The following is a 14,312-nucleotide window of genomic DNA, read 5'->3' as shown; positions in this document are numbered from 1 at the left end:
TGGGAGCCAGGCACAGGGTACGACTGAGTGCTCTGAGGAGCTCCCTCCTGATGTGAAGAACACATTCATGTTAATGTCTCCTTGACAGGTGAACTTTACAATGTGTGAAAAACAGTAATTCAGTGACACTGTGCCCCTGGGGGCCTTTCAGCACTACTCCTTCTCCCCCACCTCATGCAAAGCATGCCAACACCTTCCCCCAGCCCTGACCAGTGCCACAGCACCAGCATCAGCCCATCACTGAGCAAGCCCCCCTGCAACTGCTTATTTTAATGTGACAGGGCTTCTAGAAACAGCACACACCGTGTGAACAAGATTTGGTCCCCAAGCACTTTGCCATTTCCTCTTGCCCAAATTCCTAAGTGTATTTACCCTGAAAACTTGCTTCTGGAGTCACTGTAGAACCCAGCATGTCTCATCAGCCACAGCATGAGTGAAGGGCACTGCTTGGGCACAGACCCATGGATAAGCTGGACAAGCCTGTACCTCAGAAAGGTACAGTACAGCCAGACTTCAACAAATTCAGCATTTACAGCTGAGCAGCAGCTCTGAGCCATACCAAGGTGCAGCTGGACCCTGCCCTTGCCTGCCCCTTCCAAGGGTGATGTGGCACAGGGCAGGATCTGTAAACATTGCCAGCCCTGACCACGAAAAGGAACAGTACTATTGAACCCTTCCCAGGATACAGCCAAGCCCCACATCAGGCTCTTCAATTTCTTCCCCTTCCCCCCACCCTAAGTAAAGCATTTCATTGCTAAGCAAATTTCTGCCAGGAAAATCTTTCTCTTGCTTTTCTCCCAGCCATACAGTGCTGTTTGCAGAGTGAGCCGTGTTTCTGCAGCCTGTGTAGAGAGTGCAATGGGAACAAACACACCAGTACTCCAAGTAACGAGGGCCCCTCCCCACGCTCTGCACACATTTAATTGTTGAGTTATGCTTCCTGTTCCTTCTCAATGCTAATGCTTTCTCTGAAATTCTCTCTCAGTGTTTCCAGTAGAACTTTTGACCCCAAGACTGTTTTTAAAGTTATGGCATTGTTATTCTCTTCTTCATTATGCTTGCATGGCTACAGGTAATTATGTATGGATTCCCTGGTACGACGGAAAGGCTGATGGTGGAAAACAACTAGTCAGTCCTACAGCACAGAAAAAAACCATAAAATCAGGGAAAGAGAAGAGTTAAACAAATGCATTTCTTCACATTCACCAAACATGTTTATTTATCCCCTTTCAGGTACACGTCTTGCATGAAAACCACAAGTGGGTTTTGGCAGGGATCAGGTAACCCGGATCACGCAAGGAGCCTTTACAGGGAGACATCCTGTTTCTGTTGCTGGTAGGAGGGTGAAGACCTTGCTGGGTCACAGCCGTTTTTGCGTGCAATGCACCCAGTGCTGACGTGAAGGCACAAATCACACACTTCAGGTCATCTCAAAATGGTTAAATATGAGCAGAAAGGGCCTGATGGCTCACAGCAGAGGATCATGCAGCTGGGCTGCCACAGACTGTGTCCCCAGTGCTTGCCTGCATGATAAGCTTGGGCATGGGGAGACAAATTCCCTTCCCAGTGCCCCAGCAAAAGGCAGAGATAAGGATGACCTCCTTTTCTCTCTTGTACAGTTCTATTCTGCATGGAACAGACTCAGCTCAGGGTCCTGCCTCCAGCATCACATACCAGGGGAGAACACAAGATTTAAGTACAGAGGAGCAGTCCCCAGCCTTCCATTCCTGCCTCCAGCAAATAGAGATCCAAAATTTCCAAGGCAGACACCCTCTTGCTGTGTTTACTAACTTGTTAGACTGTCAGGCCATTAATATGAAGCTGGTCACTGAAACGGAACATTTAAAAAATACTCAGACCATCAGATATTTAACCACACAAAGGCAAATAACTTTTGAAGCAACAAAGAATGGCACATGCTTCTGTCTAGGGACCAAAAGTGCCCCAAATTCATTGGACACTTTCCAAATTCTTGGCAGATGAGCTTTCCGTTTAGAGTCCACTTCCCAGGTTGCTCCACCACCCAGCCACCAGCGACAGATTCAATTTCAAACAACAGAAACACTAGTAAAAGTGAATTAGAATTCAAAATAAATTATCCAAGGCAAATACTATCATATTATCCTATTTCACACTTGGAAATAAATAGTGACATTTTAGAACAGCAGTGTCAACTGCACATGGCAAAATATGGATTGGGGTGAAGGAGTTTAAATGTCTCAGGACCATTTAGGACAATACAACCCTCTGACCCAGTGTTTCATGTCTGAAGTTAAGGAACATTTTGGCCAAACTCCTTCTGAAAGAAATGTACTTTATGGATATTAATGTAATCCTTTTTCTGCACAAGTCTTAATAAAGTTAGAACTTTAAAGCATGCTTACTGTTAAACAGGCTTTTACATAAGGAGACTGTAAAAGCAGAATGACAATTAAATTTTATTATGTGATTTTTATTAATTAAACTTAACAAGTAGACTTTCAAATAAGACTTAAAGTGATATTTCTCTTAAATTAGAGTTTTCAAGTGTAACTGAACTCTTCTGCTGTGTCCTGGGAAAGCTGGCTAGCTCAGACTCCATTTCCATTTCCATTCTGCTGGAGCAGAACTTTAAAAGAGGTGGAAACATCTTGCTCACGGAGAAATCTTTTAACCTCCACTCTCTAGAAAACATTGTTTTCATTTTTATTATTTTTTCCACAGAATTTTAAAGTAAGCCAGGTCGGAAGAGACCTTGGTTGGGTGTCCCATTTCAAAACAGTGATAACTTACATCAGTTTCCTCAAGAACCTGGTCCAGCTGAGTTCTAAGTAGCTACAAGGAAGAAGATTTGAATACATACCTTCATTCCAACTGATTGTTTTTCATGCCTGGTTCAGCCTTTAGGCAATCAAGTGCTAAAGCAGCAAGTCCATCAGGTCTGTTAATCATGGTTCTGAATACTCAGTAGTCAACTATATTCACAGAGAAGTTAATGAAATAACATCTTTGACAAACGTAGGAGCTCCTGCAAATTTTTTAGTTAATCATGGCTCTGAATACTCAGTAGTCAACTATATTCACAGAGAAGTTAATGAAATAACATCTTTGACAAACGTAGGAGCTCCTGCAAATTTTGTAGTATCTTCTACACTTGTTTAAGAATTAGATAGACATTGTTGTGGGTCAGAAAAGGGACAGTGAAGCCTCAGCTGCCAATAAAACACTCTGAATTACTCACTATGACATAACCACCCAGCACCTGACAGCATCCCTTTAAGTCCCTGCAGAGTAAACAAGAAAATCCATTAACCTCTTGTCAGAGGTGAGAAAGGTAACTCCTGGACAGAGCTGAGTTGAGAATCAGCCTCACATCTAAGACACCTGACTCTTAAGACTGAGATCACAGTCTCAGCTGGTCCAGACCTTGAGTACCACCCAGCCTGGAAGTCTAATACAATTATATTTGCACTGATTAAAAATAGTCCAGCTTAGTTCCTGCTTTAATCCTCAGTCACACTGTCATCCCTTATCTACAGTATAGATATAATGGAATATATGTGAGAGAAAGAGAAGACACATCAAAAGCATGAGAGCAGCAAAGAGCAGTGATCTCCAAAGCAATTTTGCAATAATGTATATACTATACATTTATATATATTTAAAAATAAAATCTTGTGATGCTTTGAGCTCATACTAGAATTGAAATCAGCTTTTAAGCTTTGCTATGAAAAATCTCCCCCATCCTGCCAGGTGGTAAAAAGCCACATGAATTTTATCTTTTCTATACATTTAGTTTCCTCTGTCCTGGCTGGTGATATGCAGTATTTGCACAGCCTGGTTCAGCTCAGGCTGCCCTGATCTGATGAGGATGGATGAGAATGAAGGTAAAGCTGAGAGGTTTACACTGTACAGACTGCCCACCCCAGGCTGCAGAGAGCCCTGTCTGCACTCCAAGGTTGACACAGCAATTGCAAAGGGAACACAAACAGAATGTGTGCTTTGGATCAGAAAAGCAATGATTTCATCTGTGGATCAAGCAAAAACAGAAGAGGTCCTGCGAGTCACCAATAACTTATTACATTCCTTTAAATTACATCCTTTCAACAAAAGAAATTAATAGAAGAAGAAAAAGACAATGACAAAAATCCTGCTGCTACTCTTCTAAAGTGTTTATTGTATCCAGATTTCTGTGATTTCCCCTCAACCTTCCAATGATGTATTCTGAAAGCACAGAGCCATTGGCATCAGGAGCCAGAGTGCCAGACAGGCAGGCAAACCCAACTGGCTCTGAGTCAGTGGCTACCACCACTGCCAGCTGGGGTGGCACTGGATCTGGCATTGGGGCTCTAAGCTCAGGTCTGAGCTGAAGGGTTCTGGGAGGCTCATGCAGCTGTGTCCTCATAGTCATGCACCTCAACCATCTTGAGCTTCCCTGAGCATTATGTTAATCTGGAAAGGAAACATTTGATAAAAAAGAGCCATCACTGGCAACCAGGCAGAGCTTTGCTGGAAAAGACCTGAGTAAACTAAGTGACAAATATCCCCTAGTGTGTGCTGAAAGAGTCACTGGAATGACAGGGTGCTTAATCCTGAAGCCACACATAATTAAATTTTGTCAAAATTAATTTTTATATTTAAGTGCTGATGAGACATAGCCTTATGAAAAATCACCAGAACTGGAAACATGATATGTAGAAGAATTTGAAGTATTTTGATAGTCTAAAGAATGCTTAGATGCCCACTAAAGTTAGCACACAAACACTACACCAACATCAGCGTGCTAAGCATTCCCCATTTATTTGTTTTCCCCTTCCTTCCCCCCAAAAGGCACTCTGGCACATAGAAGAGAAGACAGTGCAGAAATAACAAAATTTGTCAGAGTACTGAGATGTGTGAGAGTGAGAATTGTTATAAACATTGACTCAAAGTAAGTCAGAGATGAGAAGCAGGTAGGAAGTGAACACCAGCATCAGCCAGACTACAGCATGAGATTCATCCCGGGGAGCAACCTTTTTGCTCAGGTGTAAATGTAAAAATATAAAATCAAAACAAATCACCAAACCAGTATCACAGCTGAGCCATCCAAAGGTTTACCAGACTTATTTTAACTGTCACAGAAAACGAGGTGGGGGGGTGAGGGGGTGGGGAGGACAAGACAAGAAGGGAAGTAAGAAATATATAAAAACTTCAAGTGAATCCACCTGCCTTCCCTTGCTGGAAAACCAGTCTGCAAGCTCTTTAGATTAGGAACATCATTTTATTCTTTATCTATACAATACAAGAGAGGCCCAGAAGACCTATGAAGTTTCACAGAGCTGCTACATTACAAATAAATAACAATAACCCACTTAATCTCTTCTTAATGCAGCCCTGAAGGGAATGCAAGCGAGATTATCAACCGGCAGCATTTATTCAGCGGAACTTGGACCATGGTTCACAGCCAGAAATTCCTATCCCTCCTCCGAAGTGTCTGTTGGCTTTAGCAGGGCAAACACAGACTTCAAGACTTGGATCATAAACTGTTAAAGAAGTTTTGTTACAAAAGGAAAGGAAAAAAGAGCATGTAACTACGTAAGCACGGCGAGAGACTTTGCATCAGATGCAACAAAAGCAGTGGAGGTGGGTGGAAAACAATTGAAGAGAAAAACAAAACCACGATTGCAACATAGGCTGGAGGCCTCGAGTGCTCCTGCTCCCTGTGCCACTGCCTTGCTCCAGCGCAGAGATGGCAGGGCTGTGGTAAATGCCATCCCCATTCCAGCTTCTCACCCACATCCCGTGCAGAGAAGGGCTGGGTGGGATGGGATTGCCTTGTCCTGAGGACTTGCTCCATGTCAGGCAGATGTGAAGAATGTGACAGATGCAAATAGGCATCAAGAGAGAGAGAAAGAGAGTAAAAATGTCACACCAAAACCACACTTACAGCGACCAGTTTTTCAGGAGACACATTCACTGCTTTCATGTCTTCTTCTTCTGGCTCTTCATTTTCCTTATTGTCAGTGCAAGAGACAGAGTCTTGGACTGAGCAAGTGCTAAGCAAATCTGGCAAACTGGTAGATGGATACTTCAGAAGATCCCCTTCAGAAGATTCCTACCCGAGAGACAACATAATATATTACATCACATGCAGAAAAACACCACTGTCACAGTAAAACTGCTCCATCTCACCTGCCCAGTGAGCTCCCTCGGAATCCTGCCCTTGTTACACACTTCCATGTGCTCAAACTTTTAATGGTCTGGTTATAAAAAGCAGGCTTGGTTTGAAAGTGCATATACAGTAAACATAGGCCAATACACGTTTGAAAGATTTATATTTCATAAAGGAGAATTTAAAATAAGTGCTTCTCCAGCAGCCTATTCCGCCCCACTTTGAGTTTATTAAACATCACTGCAAGTGGACTGAGGATTTACAGACCTCATTACTCATTCCATTGCATCCCAAATCACACCCCGTGCTCCTGTTCCCTCCCAGTGGATGCTCACTTCACGTGTTTATCTACCTACACAAATAAGAATGATACACTGACAACCCTACTTAGGAGAGTAAAATGAAAACTGGCCCACCAATCCTCTGCCAACTCAGTCCTGATGCTCCAGCATCTGCTTCCCATCTTTGCCATCTCTTCTGGCAGGCCAGCATGTGCATCAGCCAAAAGCAGTGCCCAGACAGACTCACTGCTTTCGGAACTGATTCTGCGTTACTGAGCACTCACCAAGCCAAAAGGCAAAGCTGCATTCCTACACTAACAAATAATGCCCAGAGAGAGCTGCTGGGGAACACTTCACCTATCTACCCCTTTTCTGGAGCTGCCAAAAACATAGCACAGGCTGTATTCCCTATTGCTTGCCTTTCCAAGTCCCCTTTCGAGGGACATGAAAACTGTCCAAGTGCACAGAGCACAAGAAAAGCAGATTCACAGCCTGATCAAGAAAGTAAAGTTTTATGCACTAAGCTTATGCATGATGATTATTTTGATGAGGTCACCATATGAACAAGCACTTTATTTTTAAGGAGAAATACATACAGTCTACTGCCTTGGGTTTTGGCAGAGTCCAGCTGTTTAAAGGAAACACAAAATGTACCTAATTCAGATCGAAGTGTGGTGTTTCCAGAATAAACACTGGTGGTGTTAACTCCAGACTATGACCCCAAAGAAGGTCTGCAATGAACTTCAATGTCTGACGGAAATGTTAGAGAAGTTACAGGCCTTTTACTTTGAAAATAGTGGAATAGACCCTCTTCTTGAAAAACATGTGCATTCAGCATTCTGGGAAACATATCCAGAGCATCCTGACATTAAAGCCACAGAAACCTGAATTGGGATGGCTGGGGAAATCTGAAGGTGAAGCTAAGAAAAAATTTAAAAATACCGACACAGTGGCTTGATGGCACCCTGGAAATGCAAATACATGAGTGGTCTGTTTGGCCAAGATGTTCCTGTCACCACATCAAAGGCCCTGGTGACCCACACCCTGCAGGCAGGTCCTATTTTGAGACCCCTGGGTGCTTTTGGGCATTGATTGACCATCCACCAAACACCTGGGGCAACCCAAGTCAGAGGCAGCAGGATGTGATCCATGGAGAAAAGCAAACAGGGGTGGGCAGGATTTTCTTAAACAAAGAACAAAAATATTATGTAATATCCCCTCAACCTCTTCTGCCATCAAGGCAGAACGAAGAGTCCAACTGATAAATGAGTTCCACTCTCATTTCCCTGAAATTTCATGTTCCTTTATCTGAAAGAGCTCCACTCCACGCTATTAACAAGGACAAAGTAAGGAAGTCGAGCCAAGAGATCATCATTGAGAGATCTCAGGCACACAGGACAGAGATGAGAGGTACACAGGCTGTTGAGGCAGGAAGCAGAAGAGGCTCAGAACAGCCTGCTTTACTTAGCATGTAATTTTAAGAAAAAAATTTTGGCCAAAACTTAGGTAATGTCTGCGTGAATAAATACTCATCTGCACACTGACTGACAGTGACAGTACAAGCAAATCATTAATTCAGTCTATACTGTGCTGATTGGCCACAGATTTATAGCAGCTACTGATACATTTCCCCTTGCTGTGTATTAAATTTAGTGGAGCAAACATGCGTATGTGATTCCCTATCGAAAATACGCTCTTTTCATGCAGCACTTGCACAAACATTTGTGAATGTACATTTGTGAGACCACCCAGGAGACATCTGTACCTTGCTAGAGACCACCAGCTGCACCAGGCCAGCGGCCGAGCGAAGGAGGGCCACGGCGTCCTGGTGGGAGAGCCCCACCAGCGACTGCCCGTTGATCATGAGGAGCTCGTCACCAGCCATCAGCCTGCCATCCCTGCAGAAACAGAGCAGGAACATGGAGCTGCAGGGTGGTCCTCCCACAGCAGGGGCGTGTGGTGGGATGTGGAGGCATGGACAACACGTGATCTTGCTAAGCTAAGCTTGCACTGATCAGTGCGGTGTTATTTTCTTAAAAAAGGGGCTCAGAAAGGTGCTGACAGGAAATCATTGTCACAGTCGGGGCATTTCACCCTCTTTGCAGGGCTGAGACCCCAAAAGTCTTCTCTGTGACCCACTGGCTTAGGTCACGGAACAGCAAGCCCCATCACCACCCCATTAGGAGCAGGAGCAGGGCTGGCAATGAGTACCCTGGGATGCACAACCGATCCCATGGGAAAGACACATCTTTCATAAAGGGACTTGGAGGGAAAGCCCTACAAGCCATCAGGCTCCTTGGTTTTCTCTCTACCACCAACGAAGTGTTTGATCTGTCTAAAGTTTGGACTAAACCTGCTAGAAAAAGCTTCATTGATCAAACACAAAAATAAATTTTTAAGCTAAAAATGCCATATTCTCACCCTCACACAATGGGAGGGCAAAACTCCTACACTTTTCTTGTGAACCTGGCTAACAGCAATGGCCATGGATATTCCATCACACCCACCACCACGAAGGCACCACTGTCACCTCACCTGTGTGCAGAGCCGCCTTCCTCCACGTGGGTGATGATGATGCTGTGAGGAGATCGCTTCGAGCCTCTACCTCCTGTGATCTGGATTCCCAGCCCGTCCGTGCCCTTCAGGATGTGCATCTTCCATATGCGGCAACCTTCTCGCTGAGAGAAAATGTGCAGAAAGTCCTTCAATTTGGATTTGGAACACCAAGAGAGAGCTGGGAGGATGCGGGAGGGAGCTATTTAGCACCTTGCTGCCCATCACCACACACCTGTACAGCCCAAGCTATACTGGCGTTTCTGCTGAGCTTTGCTATGTTAGCTGTGGTCCAAGCAAAGGAGGCAGAAAGGAGGAGGCAGCACAGAGCAGAGTCAGCACGGAGAAGTTTCCTTGCAGGGATGTTTGCAGCTTTCCTGAGCCACGCAGAGGCACTGCTCCCAATGCCCTGATCCTTCCTGAAGCAACCAGCGGCCTCAAACCCCTTCGCCAAAACTCGAGGAGGAGCCGTGCAGGGCTGCAGAGGAGCAAGATGTGGTTCAAGGAGGACCTTGAACATCAGGTAGTACAGCTGCTATTGCAGCAGGGACCAGACTGCAGTGCTTCCCTCTCCAGAGGGGTTTGCAGGATTTGAGACATAGGAAAGAAAACACCAACTTCAAATTATCAGTTGCCAATCAAGTATTTCTTACCGGGCAGCTGTCGTACAGATTGTAAATAATAAATTTACCCACTGTGGAGAATAATTTTCAGTATGAGCAAGGTAATAAGCAATGTTCAGGACATCTTTATTGGTTTTGGTTATTTTTAATTGTTATAATGATTTATCCAAAAAGCGGTTTACAAACTCCAGAGCAATATGAAATGCAAAACAAAAAGTAGATCCCATGAGTCCTACTGGCAGGACTGGGCACAAGGAAACACAGGTGTGACAGTATCAGCAGAGCAAGAAAGGAAAGAGAAAAACAAGCAAGCAAGACAAGTAAGGCGGTTGCCAGGACGCTCTCAGAGAGGGGAAAACCAGGATTACAGAATTATGAAAAACCCTTGAAAGTTTTCAAGCTTGCAAGCCAGCAAAATGCACAATTTGGAGGCAATTTTTAAGCCATGTGTTGTAGTCACCAGGCACCAGGTCAGCTATTTCTGACTGGGTGTGTTATGCACACAAGTAACATTCTCACAGTACCCAAACACCCAAGTAGCAAAGATGATTAAAATTTCATGGCAAACTGTGAAGAGCATGCACAAATTGCTGCTTGTTTCTGAGAAGGAGAACTGCTAAATATATCGGCAAACCCAAGGGTTGTGGCAGCAACCTGCAGATTTTAGGCCAATGTTGTTTATCAGAGTATTAAATGAAGAAAATGTTTTTGGTTTTTTTTTCACTTGATCACTGAAACTTTTGAGTATTTCAGATATAGGGACAAAGAAGTCAGTATCTACAATATCTTAAAAACAAAGTGAGAAATAACAAGAATAATTATCAATACTAACATTATTAATGGGAATGTTAACATGAATATTAGTAACAACAACTATAATATTAATGAACCCCAGCGCTTAGACCACAGGTAGGAGAAACAGAAAAAACAAACTGGGTTCCTTAAGAGGTTACCCAAAAGTTTGAGCCTGAAAACATACACCTGTGGGTTGTGAACTTGAAAGCCTTGTAGATGGGCAGCATCCCAGGAGGTTTAACTGGGATCCTCAATACCTTGATAAAAGCCCAATCTCCTGCTGAGTAACAGGACATGTCAGGACAGAGGATACTTTAAAATAAATTAGAGTGACACATGAGACACTGTGTTAAATGCAGGGGCAAGAGTCAACTATATTTATCTAGTTAAAAAACAGAACTGAGCTGCAGCATGAAAATGCTCCAGAGAAGTTTTATTGCTATGAAGTGCCTTGCACACATAATGAAGACAGTACAACAGAGAAATACAATGTCTCTGCCTCTCCCAACCAAGCCCAGACTGAACGGATGACCATCCATTCTCCTCACAAAATGCCGCTTTGAATGTCCCGTTGTTAAACCCAGCTTGGAAGCAGACCTTTCAATAAAGTTTAACAATGCAGTCATAAAATTGCCTTTAATGACTTGCAAAAGCTTCTTGGAACGTAAGTTACCCCAAGGCCCATGATGTGCAGTGCCTGGCTTGCACTTCTCAGCACTCCTTACTATCACACATTTCATTACAAAAAAAATCCCAAATTTATTCTTAACTGATCCATTCTCAAATATTCATATACAGAGCCCTTAGTAAGAGCAAATGGCAAGACTCTGCTGCTCGTGTTGCAAGCACCCATCTCCTTCCCTTTGAATGCCCACTAAAACCAAAAGTCCTTGCAAAGTAATCAAAAGCACTTGCAAAGTAAAGCACTACGCAGTCCAAAAGTGGGCAGAAGAACACATCCACAATAGAAACAGCAAAACCCTCTGGCACATGCCCAAACATGTATTTCTTTCACTCCTTTTCAAATGCCCCTGTCACCAACTCCTGTGTAAGAAAAGGCTGTCCCTTCAGTCCTTGGTCAGCTGCAGGCATTTCACTGGGAATAAACAACTTAGCGTCGTCGACTGGAAATCAGAACCCCTCACTGTTCTTTCCCTTTTCTTCATAAAACATTCATAGCTCTTCACTTAACCACGCGCTGAAAGCAAACGCCCCCCACCAATACACAAGTACCTCTGAGGGATGTCACTCCGAGATTTTGAAAGCTATGAATTAAAGAGCAGACTGCCAGCCTTTGCTTGAGGCCTCTGGAGAAAGGGGGTGTACAGCAGAACCCCCTTTCCCTCCCCATTAAGCTGCCATCTCCTTTGTACAGAGCAGCATGGGATACATCACAGCTGGCTAAAAATGCTGCTGTTTTGAATGTGCATCTTATGTGAGTCCATCACTGGAAAGCCTTAACAGTAAAGCTCTGTGCCAATTCCAAGGATTTCTAAATGCCTTTAAATTTTACTTAAAGATGGTTTTGTTGAGTCTTTGGAGACTCCCAGGTTCAACTACACAAAGCTCAAATGCTTAAAAAAATAAGAAAAGAAAAAAAGAAGTAGTAATGAATGTGTTTATTTTTGAAAAATTCTTGAAGCATCATATTTTCAAGCTTTCCTTCACGAACAAAAGGACTACAAGCTCACTTAGGCTTTAAATGAAAGCTAGGATTCTGGTGCATTCACTCCACTCCAGAGACTTAAAATACCCAAAGGAAACTCCAAGTGTAGTTAGATTTGGCATTTTGCAGGTATGATGTCACTGCCCTTGGAGCCTGCTTAATCCCTGCCCAGAGGACGAGTTTAAATGCTGACCGGTCTTCTTTGATCGGCTGCGCGATTCCGGTTGCTGCTCGGCTGCTGTCAGTTCCATGTTTCTATTAACATCTGAATTTTCCCATCCTCTCAGAATAATTTTCACAGCTTCACTTACAAGTAACTCAGAACAACCTCGCCCCAGCTTTGTTCACCAGTGACACAAGAAATCTGCACACATGCGCTCACAGCTCTCAGTGCAAAAGCACCTCAAGCACAATCACAGATGTGCTCATGCCAGTCCAGTCTCAAACTCCAGAAATCCTCATCAAGGATGGAGAGTGAGACATTACCAGCTCCCCCTGAAGCCAGGGATCAGGTGATATCCAATCTTGGTTACTCCTTAGGAGATAAAATATACCCCTCAACCAAAGGCAGGTCACAAGCACTATGTGCAGCACTTGAGAACAGGCTGACGACATAAAATGGGATGAATACTTGTATATGACAATCCAAAAAATGTCATGCAATTCACCTGAGATTTTGCCAAGACGGGCACTCAGAAAGACACCCATGCTTGCTTTGAGAGTTTCAAAGGAATAAGAAGCAAAAATTTATTGTTAGAGACTTGAACCAACCTTAACTTTGCCCAGACCCACCCCATGGACTTTGCTTGTAATCCCAGGCAGCAGCAGCCCTGCCTGCATGGATTCCTCCCAACAAAGGATTTCATAGACATGACGAACCAACATTTGTCAGCCAGTCTCAGAGGAGAAGATGAGATTGGGTCATCTCTTGAAATCCCTTCCAGACTTGCATTTTTTTACTTCCCTCACACAGCAAACAGAAACACAAATGGTCAAGTCAGGCTGCAGCTGGACTAATGGCTAGTTTCTGTTCTCTGCAGTTACATCACGCTTAGTGATTCAACTTTCCTCCCAGCTTGGCTCTTTCAGGCAGGCAGCCCTTTGGACCAGATTTTTCAACTTGAATCTGATCAACTTCAAAGCGCCTAGGTTACCAATAATTAAAATATTTTAAAAGACAGTATGAATATTCTACTTGGATTAATTGCAAAGCGGGGGGCCCAAGGGGGAAGGGTCATCGTATGCAACAGACCGCAAGTGAGACTAGAGAATACAACTGGCAGCGCTCAGTGGGTCCCCACAGGCCATTTTTCTCCACCATGAAGCCATTGTACATCAGGCAGCCTCTGCTGAGAGCAAGCCTACATCTGGAATAAACTAAGAGTGCTGCAGATCAGAAAGGGAGTGCACTGCCAGCGCAACATGGGGAAGCTCGCCTTCCGCCTGCTCCGAGTGCACACCATCAAACGCTCCATTTCATAAGCACATCATTAATAAAACAAAAAGGAACGTTTTTTCTCCGAGTGTCGAGGAAAATAAATAAATAAATGAGTGAAAGACATTGGAGTCATTCTTTCCCCCCACTTCTCCTTCACTAGCTAATTGCTGGGGATTTTAAAGGGGTTTGACTTATTTTGGCTGTGCCGTGTTCAAAAAGCCGCAAATCTGTATATACAAGAGAAGAAAATATTGCTTTGAAATCTTTAAGAAAAGACAACTTGGCAGGAGCAAGGTGTAAACAAATGGAAAACAGAAACACCGTAAGTAGTTAAAAAGCCAGACAGTAAAATGCAAAATGTAAAATAGTTGTCTATGAAAAAGCACTTTCTGTCACAGCAGCAATTCAGACAAACCTGATGTAAATATGTAACAATTTTGAAACAAAAACAGAGATAAGCCCTGGTAAGAATACCAATAACCATGTGAGGTCTGTATGCTCACACTGACTGACTGACACCGACCTGAATGCAGCCCACGGGATGTCTTCCTCCCTCTGCAATTCAACGTGGGTTTTTACTGTCTGTCTACAGGGACCAGTTCCCATTTACAACCTTCACAGGGCTTCCCATTAGGAGCAGCATAAGCAAACTGCAAAATCTTCCTTACCAGCCAGGAAGCTGTTCTGGAAATGCGACACTTAAGAGAAAGTTCCAAGTTCTATGCATTATAAAAATTTACTTCAATAAGCTTCACAGCAGCTGGCAACCAGCGTGCTGATCTGAAAACCTGCACAAAATGCCCCAAACAAAAATGCATGACATTCA

At 43.7% G+C, this 14,312-nt stretch overlaps 1 protein-coding gene across 3 annotated transcripts in view; it reads right to left on the bottom strand.

Annotated features, from left to right (window-relative positions):
* Positions 1–14,312, bottom strand: part of PDZD2 (PDZ domain containing 2) — a 201,946-nt gene that overhangs the window by 46,023 nt on the left and 141,611 nt on the right. For 2 of the 3 annotated variants that reach the window (XM_085043523.1, XM_085043524.1), the window contains exons 4-6: positions 8,947–9,089; positions 8,177–8,309; positions 5,906–6,073 (exon numbers count right to left, since the gene is read on the bottom strand). In XM_085043523.1, the coding sequence (XP_084899649.1) occupies positions 5,906–6,073; positions 8,177–8,309; positions 8,947–9,089 (444 nt within the window). Of the gene's footprint in view, positions 1–5,905; positions 6,074–8,176; positions 8,310–8,946; positions 9,090–10,566; positions 10,845–14,312 lie in introns of those variants that run through there. The other variant, XM_085043525.1, reaches the window with a different exon arrangement.

Source organism: Lichenostomus cassidix, chromosome Z, assembly GCF_008360975.1.
Source record: "Lichenostomus cassidix isolate B80296 chromosome Z, HeHo_3.0, whole genome shotgun sequence".
Lineage (NCBI taxonomy): Eukaryota > Metazoa > Chordata > Aves > Passeriformes > Meliphagidae > Lichenostomus > Lichenostomus cassidix.
Note: the sequence above shows the minus strand (reverse complement) of the source record. Positions and strands in the feature narration are given on the sequence as shown.